The 23,443-nt window shown below is 45.6% G+C and overlaps 2 protein-coding genes across 4 annotated transcripts; both read left to right on the top strand.

Annotated features, from left to right (window-relative positions):
• Window positions 1–6: 6 nt before the first annotated feature.
• Window positions 7–2,867, top strand: ccdc32 (coiled-coil domain containing 32). Of its 3 annotated transcripts, none has more exons than XM_041265793.1 (4): window positions 8–39; window positions 1,565–1,820; window positions 2,042–2,198; window positions 2,563–2,867. In XM_041265793.1, exons 2-4 carry the CDS (start codon window positions 1,598–1,600, stop codon window positions 2,738–2,740), a joined length of 558 nt encoding a protein of 185 aa, XP_041121727.1. In that variant the 5' UTR covers window positions 8–39; window positions 1,565–1,597; the 3' UTR covers window positions 2,741–2,867. The 3 variants fall into 3 exon arrangements, with proteins under 3 accessions (XP_041121728.1, XP_041121727.1, XP_041121725.1); XM_041265791.1 differs by having other exon boundaries at window positions 8–140; XM_041265794.1 differs by lacking the exon at window positions 2,563–2,867 and having other exon boundaries at window positions 7–140; window positions 2,042–2,202.
• A 13,093-nt stretch (window positions 2,868–15,960) lies between these two features.
• Window positions 15,961–17,121, top strand: LOC121324290 (prolactin-releasing peptide receptor-like). Its single transcript, XM_041266001.1, has one exon. It carries the CDS (start codon window positions 15,961–15,963, stop codon window positions 17,119–17,121), a length of 1,161 nt encoding a protein of 386 aa, XP_041121935.1.
• The last annotated feature ends 6,322 nt before the right edge of the window (window positions 17,122–23,443 follow it).

The raw sequence follows: 23,443 nt of genomic DNA, 5'->3' as shown, positions 1-23,443 counted from the left end.
TGGTTTGAAACAGGAATCTGCTGCGGAATTGTTCCTGGGGTCAGTTTACTGGGTTTGTTGATTAATTTAACTGATAATATTGGGGACATAACTGCAACTAAAGATTTATTGAAGCTTCAAGAAGACCATTGTTTTAAACGGTACGGTATTCATGCAATGTATCTCTGTTATCACGAATGAGTCATTTAGCAGACGGGGGGGGGGGGGGGGGGGGGGGGGGTGAGCTATGTATCGGGGGGGGGGGGGGGGGGGGGGGGGGGGGGGGGGAGGGGGGCATCGGGGGGGGTGAGCTGTGCATCGGGGGGGGTGAGCTATGTATCGCCCCCCCCCCCCGACACGTAGCCCCCCCACTCGATACGTATGCATCGGGGGGGGTGAGTAGTAGCTCCCCTGCCGACAGAGTCGCTTCGACACTGCTGCTGCTGCGTGCGAGGAGCGCCCCCAACTCGATCGCTTCCAGCAGTCGCTTCCAATAGGACGGAGCACAAGGAGGTTTAGTGACTCGCTCAGAGTCACACACAGCGAGTCAGTGGCTGAGCTGGGATTGAACCGCGAACCTGGTAACAAGCCCCCTTTTTTAATCACTGCTATTAACTCAGACAGGCAGGCTACCCATTCATTGTGCTGCTGTGCAGAGAGTACCAGCGCTAGCACGCTTTGTTTTGATTTCATAAATGATCGTGTTTATTTTAAAACGTCAGACGTCTTAGTTTTAAAATGGCATTTATTCAGTGTTACTAATTTATAACGAACCCAGTACTTTACACGGGCCGGTTATAAGCTGTCATGAGTAGCACTGTAAAGAATAACGAGGCGTGGTAAAGCATATTCATAAACACGGCAAACCTGTGGTAAATGCACAGTATATATAACCTTGGGAAAAGCATGGGGTAAAACTACATGACTTCAATGGTAATATTTTATAAGGGCTGTACAGTGCAGCGCTCAGCTGTCTCCAGTGCACATGATTCTTCACTCTGGCACTCCCGGGTGGCTCAGAGGTTCCTCATGTGCTCTGTGTCTGTTCCCATGCCCAGTGCTCATGATTCTTCACTGGAACTCCTGGGTGTTGTTCCCGGGTGGGTCAGAGGTTCCTCATGTGTTCTGTGTCTGTTCCCATGCCCTGTGCTCATGGATCTTCACTCTGGCACTCCCGGGTGGCTCAGAGGTTCCTCATGTGTTCTGTGACTGTTCCCATGCTCAGTGCTAATGATTCTTCACTGGCACTCCTGGGTGTTGTTCCCGGGCGGGGCTCAGAGGTTCCTCATGTGCGCTGTGTCTGTTCCCATGCCCAGTGCTCATGGATCTTCACTGGCACTCCCGGGTGATGTTCCCGGGTGGGTCAGAGGTTCCTCATGTGCACTGTGTCATTTCCCATGCCCAGTGCTCATGGATCTTCACTGGCACTCCCAGGTGATGTTCCCGGGTGGGTCAGAGGTTCCTCATGTGCACTGTGTCATTTCCCATGCCCAGTGCTCATGGATCTTCACTGGCACTCCTGGGTGTTGTTCCCGGGCGGGGCTCGGAGGTTCCTTATGTTCGCTGTGTCTGTTCCCATGCCCAGGGTTTCTCTCGCTCTTTCCCTGGAAGCTGCAGCATGTTTGACAGTCTGGAGTCCCGGCTGGCTCGCTCCAGTGGGGAGCTGTGGTCTGAGATCTGCTCCGGCCTACCTGCCCCCGAGGGGGAGGGGGTGTTCGCTGACTCCTTCCAACCCCAGCAGGGATCGCTGCCTGGCAGCAACAGCAGTGGGGTACACAACAGCGCCCCCCGCAGCCCCTGGGCACCCATGGCAGACTCCGAGGTGTATCTAGCCAGTCTAGGTGAGTGTGTCATTTTTGGAGACACAAAAGAAAAAAAGAAATCATAAAAAATGTTGTGATAATAAATTAGAAATTGTTCCTTTTTTCATGGGTTTCCTGTTCATACATTTACATCAAGCAGTATTTCAGTGAGGGATCAGAAAAGGCTTTCAGCTAGAACACAGTTTGGAAGCTTGTATCCAGGAAGTGTCTCAGCTTGCTGTCCTCTCTTCCTCTCTCAGAGAACCGGCTGCGCAGGATCAAGGGCCAGTCACAGGAAGTGACCTCACGAGACATGCTGCGCACGCTCTCCCAGGCCAAGAAGGAATGCTGGGAAAGATTCCTCCAGGAGGCTTCGGAGTCTGAGCTGTTCATGGACGGGAGCGAGGTGGACCAGAGGTGAGAGAGAGGGGACCGGAGAGGAAGCGAGGGACGAAGGTATTCATCAAGAGAAGAGAGAGGGAAGAGGGGATTTGTCAAGGAGAGAAAGAGGAGGGAGAGATGGACAGAACGGGAGGAGAGCGCATGGGTCAGGGGGAGAAAGAGGAGGGAGAGGGGAGGGAGGATGTAAGATGTACCGTAGGTGAGGCACAGGACCTGGGGAGAGGAAAGAGAAAAATACTTTTAGTCAAGATGTTTGTCACTGCATTTGATCTTTGTGTTTGTCACTGCATTTGATCTTTGTGTTTGTAGCCGCATTTGATCTTTCTCTTGGTGATTCTGGTTGGTTAACACCCTGGTCTTGTTCCCTGCTGTCTCGCAGTGCTGTGGAGCAGCTGAAGCGCTGGCTGCAGCCAGAGAAGGTGGCGATCAGCGCTGAGGAGCTGCAGGCCCTGCTGCAGCCCAAGAGAGGAGGCTCGGAGGAGGGGGGTTCTAGCGGGGAGAGAGGGGAGGAGGAGGAGGGTGAAGGTGAAGTAGAGAGTCTGGGGGCTGAGAAATAGACCCATTCGTACCTGCTGTTCTTGCCCTCTCCATGCTACTGTACCGTTCATACTGGCTGTGCTTGTCCTTTCAGCATTACTGTAACCTGGTCAGGCAATCTCATCATTAAAAACAACCATCTCCCAACAGCTGCACATTGATTCGAATACCCTCATATAAATCATTCAAACACAACCCTTTCAGCACATTGATCTGAATACCCGCATCATATAAATCATTCAAACACAAACCTTTCAGCACATTGATCTGAATACCCACGTCATATAAATCATTCAAACACAAACCTTTCAGCACATTGATCTGAATACCCACGTCATATAAATCATTCAAACACAAACCTTTCAGCACATTGATCTGAATATCCACGTCATATAAATCATTCAAACACAAACCTTTCAGCACATTGATCTGAATACCCACGTCATATAAATCATTCAAACACAAACCTTTCAGCACATTGATCTGAATACCCACGTCATATAAATCATTCAAACACAACCCTTTCAGCACATTGATCTGAATACCCACGTCATATAAATCATTCAAACACAAACCTTTCAGCACATTGATCTGAATACCCACGTCATATAAATCATTCAAACACAACCCTTTCAGCACATTGATCTGAATACCCACGTCATATAAATCATTCAAACACAAACCTTTCAGCACATTGATCTGAATACCCACGTCATATAAATCATTCAAACACAAACCTTTCAGCACATTGATCTGAATACCCACGTCATATAAATCATTCAAACACAACCCTTTCAGCACATTGATCTGAATACCCACGTCATATAAATCATTCAAACACAAACCTTTCAGCACATTGATCTGAATACCCACGTCATATAAATCATTCAAACACAAACCTTTCAGCACATTGATCTGAATATCCACGTCATATAAATCATTCAAACACAAACCTTTCAGCACATTGATCTGAATACCCACGTCATATAAATCATTCAAACACAACCCTTCCTGAAGGTATATATATATATATATATATATATATATATATATATATATATATATATATATATATATATATATATTATTTAGACAGAAAAAATAGAGAGACAGTGTAAATAGCTTTGAATCACAGAAAATCATCGGCCTTTATGAATCTTCTGTTCCAGTGCATTTGGTTTCATGAAATACTGAAGTAAACAGTTATTCTTTCAGTATGTCTGCATGTCACACTGTTAATAGGTCTGGATGCTGCATGTTATGAATACACATAACCAAGTCATGTGGTTTTCACAGTGACTCTGCAGGCTTGTGGCTCCACAGTGTCATGAAGCCTGTAGGAAGGTGTTATCAATACTGCATCACCATTTCATTGAACTTTGATTTGATTCATCCATTTAAAAAACTATAATCATCGATTTATCTTTAAACAGATTATAAGTAACCTTCCTGCTCTAACTGTGTCTCTGCATATATCTGATGTCTGCAGTATATCTACCTGTGTCTCTGCATATATTTGATGTCTGCAGAATCCCTTACTATATTCAACAATAAAATATTAACATAAAAAATGACTGATTTATCATAAATCGCAAAAGATTCTTGCTAGATTTGCTGTGGAATTTCAGCAGTGTCAGAATACAACCCCTTCCCTCCCCCATGGTTGAAGAGAGGCGCAGTGCTGGGGGGAAACTATCACAGACGTGGCCCTGTATTGACCAATGTCACCAAAGACCATGAACAGGACTGGCTGCTCATTCGCTTGCATGTACTGGCCTGGTGAGAGCAGTCAACCCTGTTCAGTGTATGGCGATGCAATTCTGTACCAGCAGGGGGCAGCATTGTCTTGTGATTTACTGCAGCTAGAAAAAGATGGCCTTTAGTGCAGGCAGCCACTTAGACAGTTCACTGCAGTATACCGCGGTCATCTGATAGACAGTTCACTGCAGTATACCGCGGTCATCTGATAGACAGTTCACTGCAGTATACCGCGGTCATCTGATAGACAGTTCACTGCAGTATACCGCGGTCATCTGATAGACAGTTCACTGCAGTATACCGCGGTCATCTGATAGACAGTTCACGGCAGTATACCGCGGTCATCTGATAGACAGTTCACTGCAGTATACCGCGGTCATCTGATAGACAGTTCACTGCAGTATACCGCGGTCATCTGATAGACAGTTCACTGCAGTATACCGCGGTCATCTGATAGACAGTTCACTGCAGTATACCGCGGTCATCTGATAGACAGTTCACTGCAGTATACCGCGGTCATCTGATAGACAGTTCACTGCAGTATACCGCGGTCATCTGATAGACAGTTCACTGCAGTATACCGCGGTCATCTGATAGACAGTTCACTGCAGTATACCGCGGTCATCTGATAGACAGTTCACTGCAGTATACCGCGGTCATCTGATAGACAGTTCACGGCAGTATACCGCGGTCATCTGATAGACAGTTCACGGCAGTATACCGCGGTCATCTGATAGACAGTTCACTGCAGTATACCGTGGTATACACAGGCACGGCTGAAGGCGCTGATAAACATGCCCGTTCTAAACTGGCAGGCATAGCGAGTGGTGCTGGTCCAACAGTCAACACACAAACAACTTCCAATATATTTGAGTGCTTGTGCATGCTCTTATTTGCAAACACAAACATAAAGAAAGTAAAGAAAACCATGCCACAGCTTTCCCTGGTGCAGCTTGTAGACTTTCAATAAACATTGGTGCCTGTGCTGGAGCAGCTTGTATTCAAAGTGTTACCACAGCCTACCACCCCTTGACTGGGATTCCAGTGGTCTTTATACACACCTGTATAATTACCAACCGGAATCATTTATTAATGGACTGGCCAACCAATCACAGTGCCAGTTTCCTCAATTCCAGCCACATTCTCACAGGAACAGAGAGAGCCAGGGACCCATGACATTCTGGGACAGGGAAGCATGGCCACAAAATAAAACAGCAAATCAGCCTCATCCTGTCACAAGCACACACAGATTGTTGTTAGCATGTCTGGGGGAAAGTGTGTCCTGTGTTCTTGGTTCATTGGGTCACCAGAGAAATGTCTCTATGAAAGCAGCTTTGAAATGAGAAGGTGAAGCAGCCTCTGATTTACTGCACTGTCAGGTGAGGCTGCTCTACAGGAAACCAAGTCTGGCGATCACATACACTGCACTGCCCTGCAACAGCTGCCCTTTAAAATGAGTGTTCAGATGAATCACCATGCAGGGCAAACACTCCTCTGAGTATTACTTTTAATTGAATAAATCTCACCTAAAAGAATATATTTAAATGAGAGAGAATGATCTATTCAGGGATGTAGAGAGACCTGGATATAGGTGAGGTATGATATGATCCCTGGAATTATATTTAAATATTTTAACAGCACTTTGAAAGGTCCAATTGGGACTCTTCTCAAGCTCTGTGTGTGAGGAGAAAGGGAATGTGGGCTCTACAGCTGACCTGAGAAAGATTTTGTTCTGCAGCATCAGTAATAAGTGAGTCATGTCTCTGATCCTCATTACAAACTGAATAAACATCATTTTGTTGCTAATTCACAGGCGCGGCATTGAGATTCAGATCACACAGCTTCAAATACCAATCAGACGATACTGCCCCCACATTTAAATGACCTTAAATACTGACCTACGAGCAGAGTGAAGTTTTAATGATCCCTCAAACAGTACCAATTAGCAGCCTGGCCGCCTCCTATCAGCATGATCTGGAGTGCTGAGTCTCTGCGCCCCTCTTCTCCGGTATTGGGGGGACTCGAGAAGGGGCGGGGGCTGGAAGGAAGGGGCTTTGCTGCGAATATCAAGCAAGCGTTTACAGGAAATGACTGCACTTTCTTTCAGTCCAGCATGAAACACCCAGATCGATAAACAAACATGCAAACTGAGTCTAAATCCAGTTTGCATTGCACAGTATTTAGTTCTTTCTGCTGACTTTCTCCAGAAATGTGTCCCATGCAAGCTTGTTAAAAGACAGCATTGATTTCTGCTGCCTGTCCTTTCACTTCCGCAGAAAATGAATTATTCAGACCGATTGCCACCTGTTTGTTTTTTTGTTTTTGTTTTTGTTTTAAATAACACAATTTTTTTTAAGGATACTTTATAGAAAATAAAAAAGAAGTGGTTGAGGATTAGCTTTACAAATAGAGCCAAGGCCTGGATTCAATCAAAATGATGGCGCTGCCATACACAGCCATTATAAAGTACAGCTCATGAGGTCTCCTTGTTTTAACAGCAGTCTGAAAGAGCTGCCGGTTTTGTGTTTCGTTCCATTCATAATTCATCAGCAGTTCTTATCAACCCTCACATTGAAAGAACGGCGTTTACATGGACCGGAAAGAGCAATTAGGTGACATAATTGGTCAAGTAAAGTGGTGCAATTAGTCCAATTTGACTGAGCCAATATTGAATTTGTATTAGTGAAAGGCTTGCCCGTGTTTGGTACGGGGTGTAAGCACACAGAGTGATTCATGGAACTTGCAATTACTGTGTTCACCACCGGGCTGTACCAGTACCATCTATTTTCAATGTTTCAATGTTTCTCTTGCAATCAATCTTGCCTGATTCTCTGTTTACAATCTCCATTAAAATACATTGCAGCAATACAGCTGGAGAATAAAGTACCGATATATAGACAGATGCAGTGGCCAGTGCCTTCGTCAGTGTTACAGGCTGGACACTGGAGTGAGGAGGTGACCCAGTCCCATGTCCACGTGACCCTTCAATCAGGCAGCTAGCAGCAGTATTCAAGCCAGGTGAACTGACCCTAACCCTACCCGTCTCAGTGCTTTGAGTCGACCTCTTCCTCATTTTCTGTCTTGCTAGAGGGGCTGATGATCGTAGCTGGGAAGCAGCCTCAAATGCCTGGATGCGACAAACCCTAGCAAGACGAAGCCCTGAGATACAGGCCTGTATCAGCAGGTTTCTGTGCTCTGATTATAGGTGGCTGTTTTTCAATTGGAAGAGGAAATTTAAATGACTATGACAATGGGCTGAATTAAATTGAATTTAATGCCTCTGCCATTGCTATGCTTTATAATGGCTATCTATGGCGCCTCCTTAGGTTGGATTGAATCCAGGCCAAATTGGTTCTCATCTGTGGCTGTCAGTCCATTGCAAACCAGGACCTTGTTCTAAGCAGCTCCTAATTACCTTCAGTGTGCCTCCCTCTGTTACAGAGTCACACCAGCAAGCAGCACCCCAGGCTGGATGCACAGCGTGAAGGGATGCTTCTGTCACCTTCATTCAACTAATATGTCATATCCTACCTGTCATGCACAGGGTTAGAAACTCACTTCTGTACCAAGTCGTGAATTGCAGAATATTATTATGGAGAATGGGAACAATCAGACTCGTTACATCTGCTCTGAACTGATCGCACTTCTCATCACAGCATGAACAAGTAAAAAACTATTCATTCATGCCGCTGTAGGTTCATAATAATGTATTTACCAGAGGCTTGATTGTGCTGACTCCTGGCTCCTGGTCATTTCAATAGCAATTCTAATAATGCTAACTCGAGGTAGTTCCGAGTGCAGGAGTATTGTGAGTTTCCAGCCTTGGCAATGCTGTGCTCAGGAAGGTGCTCTATGGTTGTTTCCTCTGAGATCATTTTCGTTTTTATTTAGGCTGAAAAACTATTCCAGCAAGAAAGCATGCTTCTGAAAAGACTCCTGAGGATGGGAGGCTGGGGAATGCTGTATGTTCGCGTTGCCCTTTTGCTATAACTCTCAGTGGAATTATTTCTTCCACGGGGGTCTGAGGAGTCAAAAAAGAAGAACAATCCCAGATATTGACAACACTTCTGATAGCTGTGATTAATAACTTCTGCGCCTGAAAGAGCTGCCGGTGCTTCTGGTAATCACATACACAGAGTTCGTGGCACAGTCCCGGCGTCAATTAACACCAACCAGGCACCCCCGGGTTGCTGCTGCTACCAGCGTTCCCTGCGCTGCAGCTGCCGCTAGATGGAGGTAACTGTGAATTGATAAATTCACAGGGGCAGCTATGTGACTACAAGTCAGAGCTGCTTCTGATACTTGATGAGTAATCATTTCTGTCTTTCATTCTTTTCACTTCCACCTATAAATCAGGAACACGGTATTTCTTAAATTGCTCGCTGTATAACTCTACAGTTACGGCACAATTATTTTATCCCAATCGCAACATTTGCTACCTGGTTGGGTCCCAGGTGTTTCTAACGCCAGATGATACACTAGAATCGCGGCTGCACTCGACCAGTTTCATACGGCTGGTTTCACAGCTCGACTAGCCAATGGTACTTCAGATAAATCCGACATCACTGCTCATCGGGAACTGTGAAACCACCTGATAAATATTTATTATTTCCACGAGGTGTTAAAGATGCCCCGATTCACTAATTAATCTAATTAAAAATATATAATTACCGTGACTGGTTTTTTCTTATCTGGGATTAAAGGGTGATGAGTTAACAGCCCTGTATTACTGTACCTCTCCACCGAGCCAGCTCTTTGACATGGTAAGAGATGCGTCACTGAGCCGGACGGGTTGGGTTTGCGGTTCTCCTTGGACTGTCAAGCTAATGCATTGGATCATGTCTTCAGCACTGCGGTAGGGTAGTTCTCTTTAGCCGCTGTCTGTGTTAATGAAGTCCAAGTCAATGCACGCTGAAGCGTGTTCTCCAGAGACCCTTTACAAAGCATGCCGCCAATAACGCGCGTAATGACACGCCGACCCGAGCTCTGCAATCGCACTGACAGATCTGCATGGATTGCCTCTGAAGGTTTAATTGGAGTGATTTACTGCAAGCAGTTTGCAGCTGGCTAAACCTGTACCCAGTGTAATGGGTTTTTAATAGTCCTTTGATTTGTGGGTGTATTTTGCCACGGATCTGTAACTGTCACTTCATTGAAGAGAATTTTTAAAGTCTGTTTGTAAAGGTTACAAAGCTGCTATTTGAAGTCTGATTAATTAAATACAGTTTAATAGAGATTACAATTAAACCTTTAACTAATATATACATTATAGTTATTGAGTTCGGGGCTGCTCATTTATTGTCGCTCTCTCCTAAAGACGCATGTAACCAGGCTCGATGGGTAGAAACACTCTTTGATATAGCCAGGGTAACACACAGTGTGTTTGAATTCAGCACAGAGAAGGGCGGGACAGAATTACAGTTGGTTAGGTGCTTTAGTCCGGTGTGATTCAGACTGAGCGTGTTTAACTGGGCTTTTGTCATCGTGATCAGTACTGGTCAGATCATCACCTTACCGCCGGACACAAGTTCGTGTTATCTGTGAGTAAAAGGAGGGGCTTTTCTACTTTATCAGCTCCTGGTTGCTTGAGTACAGCAGCTACTGTGCCTTCGAGTCTGAAGAGAGACACGAGAAGAGGACTTCAAGGCAAAGAAGACTTGTTGCTGAGCGCATCGTCTACCTTTTTCTAAAGGTAGGGCGCGTTTTTATTTATTCTGTTTATTTTTCGATATTTGATGTATGCATGTGAGAATGTATGTATGCGTGTATCTATGTATGTACATGTATGTATGCGTGTATCTATATATGTACATGGATGTATGCGTGTATTTATGTATGTACATGTATGTATGCGTGTATCTATATATGTACATGGATGTATGCGTGTATTTATGTATGTACATGTATGTATGCGTGTATATATGTATGTACATGTATGTATGCGTGTATTTATGTATGTACATGTATGTATGCGTGTATCTATATATGTACATGCATGTATGCGTGTATTTATGTATGTACATGTATGTATGCGTGTATATATGTATGTACATGTATGTATGCGTGTATTTATGTATGTACATGTATGTATGCGTGTATCTATGTATGTACATGTATGTATGTGTGTATTTATGTATGTACATGTTTGGATGGATGTGAAGCAATAAACGGGTATGGATATTTCTTGAGTTTTCAAATATATTCTGAATAATAATAATAATAATAATAATAATAATAATGCTACTTACTGCAGATTTCATTGCACAGTATCTATGATAGGATTCACCATAGATACTGTAGAAAGAATGGATTTGTTTCATGTAGTCCTGAGATTACATTTATAGTGTAACTGTCAATGGCAAATCTTTCATTGGGTGATATAAGATTGATTTACCAGGAATAATTCACCTTGTATACAAGAGTATTTATTATTATTATTATTATTATTATTATTATTGCACATTTTAAAATGAAGAGTTTCTTAATTATTTCCCAAGAACTGTCCGCTGGGTTGGGTGCATGTAGCAGACCTGAAATAAGCACTGCACTGGAAATGGTTGGTTACTTGTTTTATAACAAGATTCCGTTTAGTTTATTTGTTTTGTGTTGGAGCAAAATGTTCAATCTTTGCACTGCACCAGGCGCTCTGTATTCCAGAGGAAGTGTTTCAGAACGTTTCGGACAAAAGCCCTTCATCGCCTCTGTAGAAAGAAAAGTAAACGGAGCGCAGTGAACTTGGTATCGTGCGCTGCGCTGGGTCTACTTTTCTATCTACACAGATGAAGAAGAAGAAGAAGAAGAAGAAGAAGAAGAAGAAGAAGAAGAAGAAGAAGAAGAAGGGGAAGGGCTTTTGTATGAAACGTCCTGAAATAAAAGATTTTTTAATCATTTCTGAGCTGGGGCTGTAAGGATAGAGCAGAAGAAGCAGAAGGGAGTGGTAAGTAGGACAGAGTGCCGACTAGAAAAGACCGGACCTAGGATAGAAGAACAGGCGAGGCCCACTCTAGTAGCAGACCAGTGAAGCTGGACATGGAAGCTAGGATAGAAGGTGGTCACTGACTGAGGGCGACGATGCCGACACAACACAGGGGCGAAGGACCCAGCAACTGAAAACACATACAAGGGTTATGACTCCCGGAAGACTGGGACACGAAAGGAGAGAGAGAGAGAGAGAGAGAGAGAGAGAGAGAGAGAGAGAGAGAGAGAGAGAGAGAGAGAGAGAGAGAGAAAGAGAGGTACCCAGCATCTGAAACTTCTGTAAAGGGGTGCTCGTTAGACCCACAATTGGCCGAGACTTCACGCTACCTGGGACCTGAAATAAGGACGAGGCATAGAGGTTAGTATGGGACTCGAGCATGGAATAGCCACGTCCTGAATTGAGTATAGAAGAGAGCTTCGAGTGAGGCAAGATAAGAGCAGGAGCTGCGAAAGAACAAAGTGGCCGGGGGTCCGCTCTGACTCACATGGTGAGAACACCCCTGAAGGTAAAAGGAGGCTGATGCCTAGCCCTAAGGTTGGGGAAGTAAGACTCACTTGCCCCCCAGAGATGACCGATGCGAAGGCATGTATGAGAAGGTGGAGGAGGGGAGAAGGAGGAAAACGAAACACTAGACAGCGAAGGTGCAAGTGATCAGGGCTTAAATAGAGAATAGGTTCTAATTGACAGCAAATTGGAAGCCCCCTGCTGCATGCCTCCTGAACTACGAAAGCTAACATTTAAAACGTATGTACATCCAAAAACAGACATTTCATTTACATACACTACAGTTATACCTGCTTTCACACACACACACACACACACACACACACACACACACACACACACACACACATATATATATATGAACAAACATTACGCACACACACACTCGTATTTTAGCATACCTGTATTTTGAAGTGTATCCACAATTCCTGTTACCAATAGTGACTCTCCTGTCCTGAGGTTCCATCTCGTGGCCCTTATAATCTCATAGACCATCCTGCAGCAATGCAGAGGGAGTGACTCATCGTGACCTGGGCCCGACAGGCATGCCCTGTTTATTCAGATCCATCGCACTGGAACCAGGAGACCCTGGAAACGAGAGGCATAATTGCAGGTTGTGGATGCACAGTCTGCTCTGCCTCGCATCTCCACTGACAGGGAAGAGGGGGCACGTAGCTGTGTGTGTGACAGAGACGTAAACTCAGCAATGAATCTGCACTTACTTATCTAACCCGTCTGTACCATTTCATATGCGTCACCGTGATTTACAATCAGGGATACAAAACCATTCTGGATTCCTTCCTGTACCACCTGACAGCTTGTCATGTCTCCGAAGAGAATCTAGCTCAGGACTGTTCAGTGTCTCTGTGGGTGACCTGCAAAGAAAACCCAATAAGCCTGGTCAATAATTCATGATCTAGACAGGACCAGCAACCGCGCATCTTACAACACAAACATCACAACAGAGTGTTAAACACAGAGCATCTTACAACACAAACATCACAACAGAGTGTTAAACACAGAGCATCTTACAACACAAACATCACAACAGAGTGTTAAACACAGAGCATCTTACAACACAAACATCACAACAGAGTGTTAAACACAGAGCATCTTACAACACAAACATCACAACAGAGTGTTAAACACAGAGCATCTTACAACACAAACATCACAACAGAGTGTTAAACACAGAGCATCTTACAACACAAACATCACAACAGAGTGTTAAACACAGAGCATCTTACAACACAAACATCACAACAGAGTGTTAAACACAGAGCATCTTACAACACAAACATCACAACAGAGTGTTAAACACAGAGCATCTTACAACACAAACATCACAACAGAGTGTTAAACACAGAGCATCTTACAACACAAACATCACAACAGAGTGTTAAACACAGAGCATCTTACAACACAAACATCACAACAGAGTGTTAAACACAGAGCATCTTACAACACACACATCACAACAGAGTGTTAAACACAGAGCATCTTACAACACACACATCACAACAGAGTGTTAAACACAGAGCATCTTACAACACAAACATCACAACAGAGTGTTAAACACAGAGCATCTTACAACACAAACATCACAACAGAGTGTTAAACACAGAGCATCTTACAACACAAACATCACAACAGAGTGTTAAACACAGAGCATCTTACAACACAAACATCACAACAGAGTGTTAAACACAGAGCATCTTACAACACAAACATCACAACAGAGTGTTAAACACAGAGCATCTTACAACACAAACATCACAACAGAGTGTTAAACACAGAGCATCTTACAACACAAACATCACAACAGAGTATTAAATAGGATGAGGAATTAAATACAGTGACAGTGGAGATGTGTGACAAAACAGGGTCTAATATGTTTTGTAATGCTGGAGGCAATTTAGTCTAACAAAAAGATGACCTTTCATAGTTTGAGGAAGTGTCCTTGTTAACAGCTGTGCAACCCCAATGTAAGGATCTGCAAGGATTCAATTATATGCTAGTTTTAAACAAACCCTTTAGGGCTTGAAATCTGGGCTTTATCAGCTTGCTGGGGAACAAGCTCTTCCTTACAGGGACCGTCTCCTCTGATACGCTCATCACAAACCATTGCAAACGCTTCAGGGACCGTCTCCTCTGATACACTCATCACAAACCATTGCAAACACTTCAGGGACCATCTCCTCTGATACGCTCATCACAAACCATTGCAAACGCTTCAGGGACCATCTCCTCTGATACGCTCATCACAAACCATTGGAAACGCTTCAGGGACCGTCTCCTCTGATACGCTCATCACAAACCATTGCAAACGCTTCAGGGACCGTCTCCTCTGATACGCTCATCACAAACCATTGCAAACGCTTCAGGGACCGTCTCCTCTGATACGCTCATCACAAACCATTGCAAACGCTTCAGGGACCGTCTCCTCTGATACGCTCATCACAAACCATTGCAAACGCTTCAGGGACCGTCTCCTCTGATACGCTCATCACAAACCATTGCAAACGCTTCAGGGACCGTCTCCTCTGATACGCTCATCACAAACCATTGCAAACGCTTCAGGGACCATCTCCTCTGATACGCTCATCACAAACTATTGCAAACACTTCAGGGACCGTCTCCTCTGATACGTTCATCACAAACCATTGCAAACGCTTCAGGGACTGTCTCCTCTGATACACTCATCACAAACCATTGCAAATGCTTCCGGGACCGTCTCCTCTGATACACTCATCACAAACCATTGCAAACGCTTCAGGGACCGTCTCCTCTGATACGCTCATCACAAACCATTGCAAACGCTTCAGGGACCGTCTCCTCTGATACGCTCATCACAAACCATTGCAAACACTTCAGGGACCATCTCCTCTGATACGCTCATCGCAAACCATTGCAAATGCTTCAGGGACCGTCTCCTCTGATACACTCATCACAAACCATTGCAAACGCTTCAGGGACCGTCTCCTCTGATACGCTCATCACAAACCATTGCAAACGCTTCAGGGACCGTCTCCTCTGATACGCTCATCACAAACCATTGCAAACACTTCAGGGACCATCTCCTCTGATACGCTCATCACAAACCATTGCAAACGCTTCAGGGACCGTCTCCTCTGATACGCTCATCACAAACCATTGCAAACACTTCAGGGACCATCTCCTCTGATACGCTCATCACAAACCATTGCAAACGCTTCAGGGACTGTCTCCTCTGATACACTCATCACAAACCATTGCAAATGCTTCCGGGACCATCTCCTCTGATACACTCATCACAAACCATTGCAAATGCTTCAGGGACCATCTCCTCTGATACACTCATCACAAACCATTGCAAATGCTTCAGGGACCATCTCCTCTGATACGCTCATCACAAACCATTGCAAATGCTTCAGGGACCATCTCCTCTGATACACTCATCACAAACCATTGCAAACGCTTCAGGGACCGTCTCCTCTGATACGCTCATCACAAACCATTGCAAACGCTTCAGGGACCATCTCCTCTGATACGCTCATCACAAACCATTGGAAATGCTTCAGGGACCGTCTCCTCTGATACGCTCATCACAAACCATTGCAAACACTTCAGGGACTGTCTCCTCTGATACACTCATCACAAACCATTGCAAATGCTTCCGGGACCGTCTCCTCTGATACGCTCATCACAAACCATTGCAAACGCTTCAGGGATCATCTCCTCTGATACAGTATCGGCTTGAATATAGCCAGCAAGATACAAACAAGCATGTCAGTGTTGAGTGGACTTGCTTTAGAGTCCTGCAGGGATCCCAAGTCACATTCCATGGTCAACCTAAACTAAACTCTCTGGAGGAAACCAAACCAATGGGGCAGACGGGTCCTAATAAAGTGTACAGGCAGATTGTATATGTTGCTTTAATATATTAATCAATCAATAATATCTCCTCCCCGTCTTCCAGGTTTGATCACTGGAGAGCGGGGGGGTCTGCGTGCTCCAGCGATGGACTTGGCCGTGCTAGTGAACGAGTCCTGGCCCAACGCCTCACTCCCTTCCTCCTCCTCCTCCACTAGCCCCTTCACTGGCCTGGACCTCCTGTTCCACCTCAAGCCCCTCTTCATCCCCCTGTATGCCCTGCTGGTGCTGGTGGCCTGCACGGGGAACCTGCTCCTCATCCTTCTCATCGCGCTCACCAAGAAGCTGCACAGCACCACCAACTTCCTCATCGGGAACCTGGCGGCGGCCGACCTGGTCATGTGTCTGTTCTGCGTGCCGCTCACCGCGACCTACGCCTTCGAGCCGCGCGGCTGGCTCTTCGGCAGCTTCACGTGCCACTTTGTCGCGCTCATGCAGGCTGCCACAGTGCTGGTGGCGGTCCTCTCACTCACTGCCATTGCGGTTGACCGCTATGTTGTCGTGGCGTACCCAATCCGCAGGAGGGCTGGCCGTCGCCACTGCCTCTACCTGGTGGGAGCCATCTGGCTGGCTTCCTTGGCTCTCTCGACCCCCACCTCCCTCCACACCACCCACCTGGACCTGAGAGAAGCGGGCCACAACATGGCCATCTGCGAGGAGTTCTGGCAGGACCAGGAGAAGGAGCGGCTCATCTACTCCTGCTCCCTGCTCCTGCTCTCCTACCTCATTCCCCTCTCAGCTATCTCCATCTCTTACTGCGCCATCACTCGCCACCTCTGGAAGAGGAGCATCCCCGGAGCGGCCCCTTCCTCAAACTGGGAGCGCTGGGCCCGCAAGAAGCAAAAGACCTTCCGGCTCCTGCTGGTCTCTGTGCTCTCCTTTGCCCTGTGCTGGCTGCCCATGCAGGTGGTCAACCTGATTATGGACCTGGATGCGGACTTCACCATCCTGGATAAGAGTTACGTCAATGTGGTACAGGTCTCCTGCCACCTGGTGGCCATGAGCTCCGCCTGCTACAACCCGTTCATCTACGCCTCGCTCCACGAGAAGTTCCGCTTCCACCTGGGCAGGTACTTCTCTCGGGGGCACCAGGGCAGCACGCAGAGCCGGGGGGGCAGGGGCAGCAGTACTCTCACCCACACCCACACCCTGACCTCCCATCGAATCCCCCAGATACACACCTGCTTCACCATGGAGGACATCCCCACCGACAAGTTGGTGCTGGGGAGGCACGTCTCCTTCCACTAGCCAGAGACTTTCAGGCCATTTCTGGGGTTTCATTGAGAGATACGTTGATGCCACCCCTCCATAAATTGATAAAGTGGGAAGGATCACTCTTAGTGGTCCCATTAAAAAGAATGTTTACCTTGCAGAGGACATGGCGCTGGTTACAACAGGCCTTTGGGATTTCATTGGGATAACGGCATGGCACGCCAGTCTGTTGCTGGATGCCTGATTCAGGTTGATGGAAGTGGCACTGACCTTATTTCTTCTATTCAAATAAAGAAAAGGAAAGACCTGTCATAGCTGTAACCTGAGGAGGCATCATCAGTCTGGTGTTCTTGGAGAGAAGTGTCTTTCTCATTGCAACACAAACCTCAACCCCCCTCTTGGATTTTATCCAGCGCAGTTTGTGCTTGCAAATGCAACGATCCTGATGGAGTGTGCCAGGGCCACGTGATTCCCAGATTCCATGAGCATCACATCAGCCTGGATGGCACTGGTTCTATGAGACTGAGAGTCTGCCAGGTCGTTGATCTGGTCTGAACAGTGACACGTGACCATCTCTTAAACCCTCCATACTGGAGAAAATCTGCATCCTCCAGACTGCTTGTCGTGAAATACAAATCATTAGAAAATGGCAAAATCTGAGGGAGCAATCTCATTGGCTAACAAATGTTCCAACCAGTGCAGATATGTCACCACACCAGGACAGTGTGTAACTTTTAGAACCATTCGGATGATTCCCTTGATGAAAGCTAGGTTAGGTGAAAGCGTGGTAAAGCATAGGGAAGCTTTGTAAAGCCCAGAGGTATGATAAAGCAGATTAGAAAACATGTTAAACTAAGGTAAATGGATAGCATAGCCATTGGGAAAGCAAAGGGGTAACTGCTCAATGAGTGAGCGTCTATACCCAGGTAAACTCCATATCAAATCCACAACCTGGAACAAAGTTATGGTCCAGATCATTTCAGTTGGTTGTATGTATTTGTTTTTAACAATGTAATTCAGTTCAGTGTAGCTACATTTAGTTCATGTGCCTGTATTTTGAAATGTGTCTCAGACACACATGGTAGATCTACCTTTAAGAGCAGTCAGTGACTACCAATACACGATCAATGTTAATGTAATTGATCAGCCCAGTGTTGTTCACAGTGCGCTATTACTGTAATGTATTTTAATAAATGTCTATTCAGCGTACACTCTTATTAAACTAGATTGTGATGTTTGCAGCGTGTTTTGTCAGTTTTCTGCTCACTGCACAGTGCTTTGTGTGACTTTTTGAGCCCTGTGTTTTGAGCCCTGTGTTTTTGAGCCCTGTGTTTTTAGCCCTGTGTTTTGAGCCCTGTGTTGAGTGATCCTCTGGAAGCATGCAAACGAGCACTGTAGAAGTGGTTTCAAATCCTGTGTAAAAATACAGAATAAACATCATGTTTTAATCCGGATGATTGTTTCCAAGCTGTTTTGTTATAGTTATATAAAATGAAAGACATACCGTCTGCCTATCACAGAGGTTGCTAACACTAATTCTGCATCTCCTGCACTCCCAAACCACTGTCCTGCTTCCCAACGCAGCGTCTCAGCAATCTGAATAAGAGCCTGCTTCCCAACGCAGCGTCCCAGCAATCTGAATAAGAGCCTGCTTCCCAACGCAGCGTCTCAGCAATCTGAATAAGAGCCTGCTTCCCAACGCAGCGTCTCAGCAATCTGAATAAGAGCCTGCTTCCCAACGCAGCGTCTCAGCAATCTGAATAAGAGCCTGCTTCCCAACGCATCGTCTCAGCAATCTGAATAAGAGCCTGCTTCCCAACGCATCGTCTCAGCAATCTGAATAAGAGCCTGCTTCCCAACGCAGCGTCTCAGCAATCTGAATAAGAGCCTGCTTCCCAACGCATCGTCTCAGCAATCTGAATAAGAGCCTGCTTCCCAACGCATCGTCTCAGCAATCTGAATAAGAGCCTGCTTCCCAACGCAGCGTCTCAGCAATCTGAATAAGAGCCTGCTTCCCAACGCAGCGTCTCAGCAATCTGAATAAGAGCCTGCTTCCCAACGCATCGTCTCAGCAATCTGAATAAGAGCCTGCTTCCCAACGCAGCGTCTCAGCAATCTGAATAAGAGCCTGCTTCCCAACGCAGCGTCCCAGCAATCTGAATAAGAGCCTGCTTCCCAACGCAGCGTCTCAGCAATCTGAATAAGAGCCTGCTTCCCAACGCAGCGTCTCAGCAATCTGAATAAGAGCCTGCTTCCCAACGCAGCGTCTCAGCAATCTGAATAAGAGCCTGCTTCCCAACGCAGCGTCTCAGCAATCTGAATAAGAGCCTGCTTCCCAACGCAGCGTCTCAGCAATCTGAATAAGAGCCTGCTTCCCAACGCAGCGTCTCAGCAATCTGAATAAGAGCCTGCTTCCCAACGCAGCGTCTCAGCAATCTGAATAAGAGCCTGCTTCCCAACGCAGCGTCTCAGCAATCTGAATAAGAGCCTGCTTCCCAACGCAGCGTCTCAGCAATCTGAATAAGAGCCTGCTTCCCAACGCAGCGTCCCAGCAATCTGAATAAGAGCCTGCTTCCCAACGCAGCGTCTCCGCAATCTGAATAAGAGCCTGCTTCCCAACGCATCGTCTCCGCAATCTGAATAAGAGCCTGCTTCCCAACGCAGCGTCTCAGCAATCTGAATAAGAGCCTGCTTCCCAACGCATCGTCTCAGCAATCTGAATAAGAGCCTGCTTCCCAACGCATCGTCTCAGCAATCTGAATAAGAGCCTGCTTCCCAACGCAGCGTTTCCTTCTGCAATCAGTGCACTAGAGCAGACATTTTGAAAAGAGCTTTGAAACAGAGTTTAAAGCTATAAGTGTAAAAAGGTGTCAGGATTAACAATGAAAAGAGAAATGACAGGTCTGTTATATAAACAGCTGGAGCAACACGTGAAACGCTGTATTTTTCGGAAACCCACACACACTCTTTAAGGCCACTAAATACCACTGGAAACAAATAAAAAAATATCATTACAACATTAAGCATGTAAGAAAAATACCCCCTATAGAGTGGTGGATGAGTAACCCAGTTCAATGAATTGCACTTTCACAATTTTAAAAGAGCGTTCTACTGTACGTACCTTCAGCAGCAAGAGCTCTTCTGTTGTGTCACACTAATAAAGAGCTCTCTGGGTGGGGCTCTTTAGTTCACAATCTCAGAGGCTGACCTCGTTATTGTTTTTTGCCCAAGTTACAAATGTACAGTGTGACTATCCTGCTGCTGCTTATCTTTCTGAGATCTGAGCAGCTCACATTCAAGAACAAGCAGAATTTTCCCTTTATAAAAGTCTACCACAGTACTTTGCAGTTTCCACCATGCTTTTCATGTACCAGAGTTTACCCTGGTTTGTTGTGCTTATTAATATGCTTTACTGTGCTTTCACTGTGCTTTATTTCACTTTGCTGTACTTTTACTGTGAGAAACCTTTATAAGGGCCTTCTTTACTGATATAAACAACATTTCAACCCGCCCAGGCTCAGTTGAGTGTTTTGTGCAGGAAATGGGTTTCTTCAATGACAATCACGCTCTAATTGAGTGAAGGACCAGTGTTCACTTTAATCAGTGCTCCTGCCTGCCACTTTGCATGTGCGTTGATCTGATGAGCAGCACCGATTCCACGGGTCAGCCCTGTGATTGAGCTGCGGTCTCACATTATCCCATCGTGGGGGGTGCTGACAGGAGTGATTCAAGATTACACCAGCTGACTGAAAGTGACAGCTGAGCTGCGACGTTGATGCCAAATGATATATACCTGCCGTGACTCACCCTCCGCTCCTCCGCTCCTCCGCTCCTCCGCTCTTCCGCTCCTCCGCTCATCTGCTCCTCCCTCACAGTTTCCAGTCACTTCAAACCCCAACGGCAGAGATACAGACTTGACTCCTCGGCACTTCTGGTCCAGGTCTTTGTTTCACCCATGCCCTTGATTATTAATTATTATATTGAATCAATTAAACCCTTATTCAGGTCGTCAAGCTCTTCTCTATTTCACCCACTCATGTACAAAGTCATCACGTACATTTGCACGGTTGTTTAGCAGTTTTCTCATGCTTTATAAAGTGTCTATACATGCAGAAAGCCACTGAGGTGCACGTCCAATCTCCCTCACTCTCTACAAGTCAGAGGGGCTTTCTGTATCAGCATGGGAATCGGGCATGAGGCCGCTGCCCACCTTGTGTTCTTATATGGGGTCTCTCATCTGCAGCAGTAGAAAAAAGAAAGAAGGACATGGCAACTCCAAAGCATACTGAAGACTCGGGAGTCTCAGCTGGCACAATGCATGGAACAGCACCGAGGAGTGGAAGGGTTCTACAAATTGGAATCATTTGATGTGCCCCTTTAATGGGAAAGAAGTGAGAAATCATTGAAACTCTGCCTCTCAACAGTCTACCCTGTCCCTGTGTGTAATGTAAGCTCTGAATCAGCGCAGGGTTAATGAACTCTTAAAATCAAGCTGTATATCAGCAGTTTGCAATCACCAGCCTTGTCGATGGAGCTTGTGATGCATGGGTATAGCGCCTTGCTGCCTGTGAGAATTGAGCAAAACTCATATCTTATCAAATTGTTAATTATTTTTGCTGAACTGCCTGGAACCTCACAAGATTCAATAGGTCTGTGCCTCCTTAATATAGCAATTCATGATCAATGCTGAAGTGTACCGTCTTGTTATCTGGGTTTTTGCTGACCTTGGTGAAGTGAAGAAGAAAGGCAGATGTTAACTGTTAATGTGTTTTGTCTCACACATTGTATCATGCCAGGGAAATGAGACCAGGCTTGGTCTAGGAAATGCTAGCTGTATATCTGTGCCATAAGAAGTCATTTCTTTACTCATACATGCAATCTTTGTGCCATGAGAGAGCAGAAAGGATGAGAGAGCAAAGGATGGTGGCTGCACTGTGCAATTCAGTGGTCTGCATGGAGTAGCAATCACAGCACCGTGGCAGCTACTGTAAATGGGACTGGGCTGCCATTGCTAGAATGGGACCAAGGTATCTCAATTATACCTGAAGTACCTTAAAAATAGATGGTGAGTAAGTAGATTCAAGAAAATGCACAAAGTCCTTTTCTTCAATCAGTTGCCATGTTTATTGAAATATGCAGGGAGTCTGGTCCCAGGTACAAGACAAACAACACTCATCATTACAATGTTTGCATGACATTAAATACCCTTCTGTATAGATGGTCCACCTCCCCTTTCTCTTACACTTAACCAATGGTCAAGGTAATTTAATTTATTGTGTGAGTGTGTGTGTGTCTGTGTGTGTAGGCTAGTGTGACAACCTCTGAACTCAGTGCATTCTTCACACTCCTGGAGACAAAAGGTCCATACAGCTGCCTTTTGTTATCTCCTTGAGACCCCCTTTGATGCCATTGGGATTATCTCTTTTGATCTCTCTGAAGTCTAGAGCCTGTTCCCTTCTAGTCCACAGCATTGTTATCTCATTAGCTTGCAGTCATTGTTGGGCAGTTTGTAGACGCATCGTCTCTATCAGTGGTTAGCAGTACATGCAATTTGAACCAAACAGTCTGCTATCTGCAATATTAGTCTCTTTTCAGAAAAGAACACCAGTATAGCTCTGCTAGTCCACATGCGTAGCAAACTGCTAATCAATTCTCAATCCATGTTTTCCAACAATACCCTTTACAAATGTCAATGCAGACAGACAGACAGAGGCACAATGCTTACAGCAGTCACAGCAGTCACAAGGGGGTGAGAAGAGTTACCTACTATCATCTATTACCCTGCGATACTAACCTGGATATCTAACCCTTAGAAAAAAAGTGTCCCATAGTAAAAGCATAACACAACAAAGTGTAATACGGCAGAGTGAAAGCATGGCAAAGCACAGGCAAGCATTGTAAAGCATAGCGAGGCATGGTAAAGCATAGGGAAGCATTGTAAAGAATAGCGAGGCATGGTAAAGCACAGGGAAGCATTGTAAAGAATAGCGAGGCATGGTAAAGCACAGGGAAGCATTGTAAAGCACAGAGAGGTCTGGTAAAACACAGGGAAGCATTGTAAAGCATAGAGAGGCATGGTAAAGCACAGGGAAGCATTGTAAAGAACAGAGAGGTATGGTAAAGCACAGGGAAGCATTGTAAAGAACAGAGAGGTCTGGTAAAGCATAGGGAAGCATTGTAAAGCACAGAGAGGTCTGATAAAGCACAGGGAAGCATTGTAAAGAATAGCGAGGCATGGTAAAGCACAGGGAAGCATTGTAAAGAATAGCGAGGCATGGTAAAGCACAGGGAAGCATTGTAAAGAATAGCGAGGCATGGTAAAGCACAGGGAAGCATTGTAAAGCATAGAGAGGTCATG

This window comes from Polyodon spathula, chromosome 12 (assembly GCF_017654505.1).
Source record: "Polyodon spathula isolate WHYD16114869_AA chromosome 12, ASM1765450v1, whole genome shotgun sequence".
In the NCBI taxonomy this organism is placed as follows: domain Eukaryota; kingdom Metazoa; phylum Chordata; class Actinopteri; order Acipenseriformes; family Polyodontidae; genus Polyodon; species Polyodon spathula.
The sequence above is the reverse complement of the archived record's forward strand: the minus strand, read 5'-3'. Positions and strand labels throughout refer to the sequence as shown.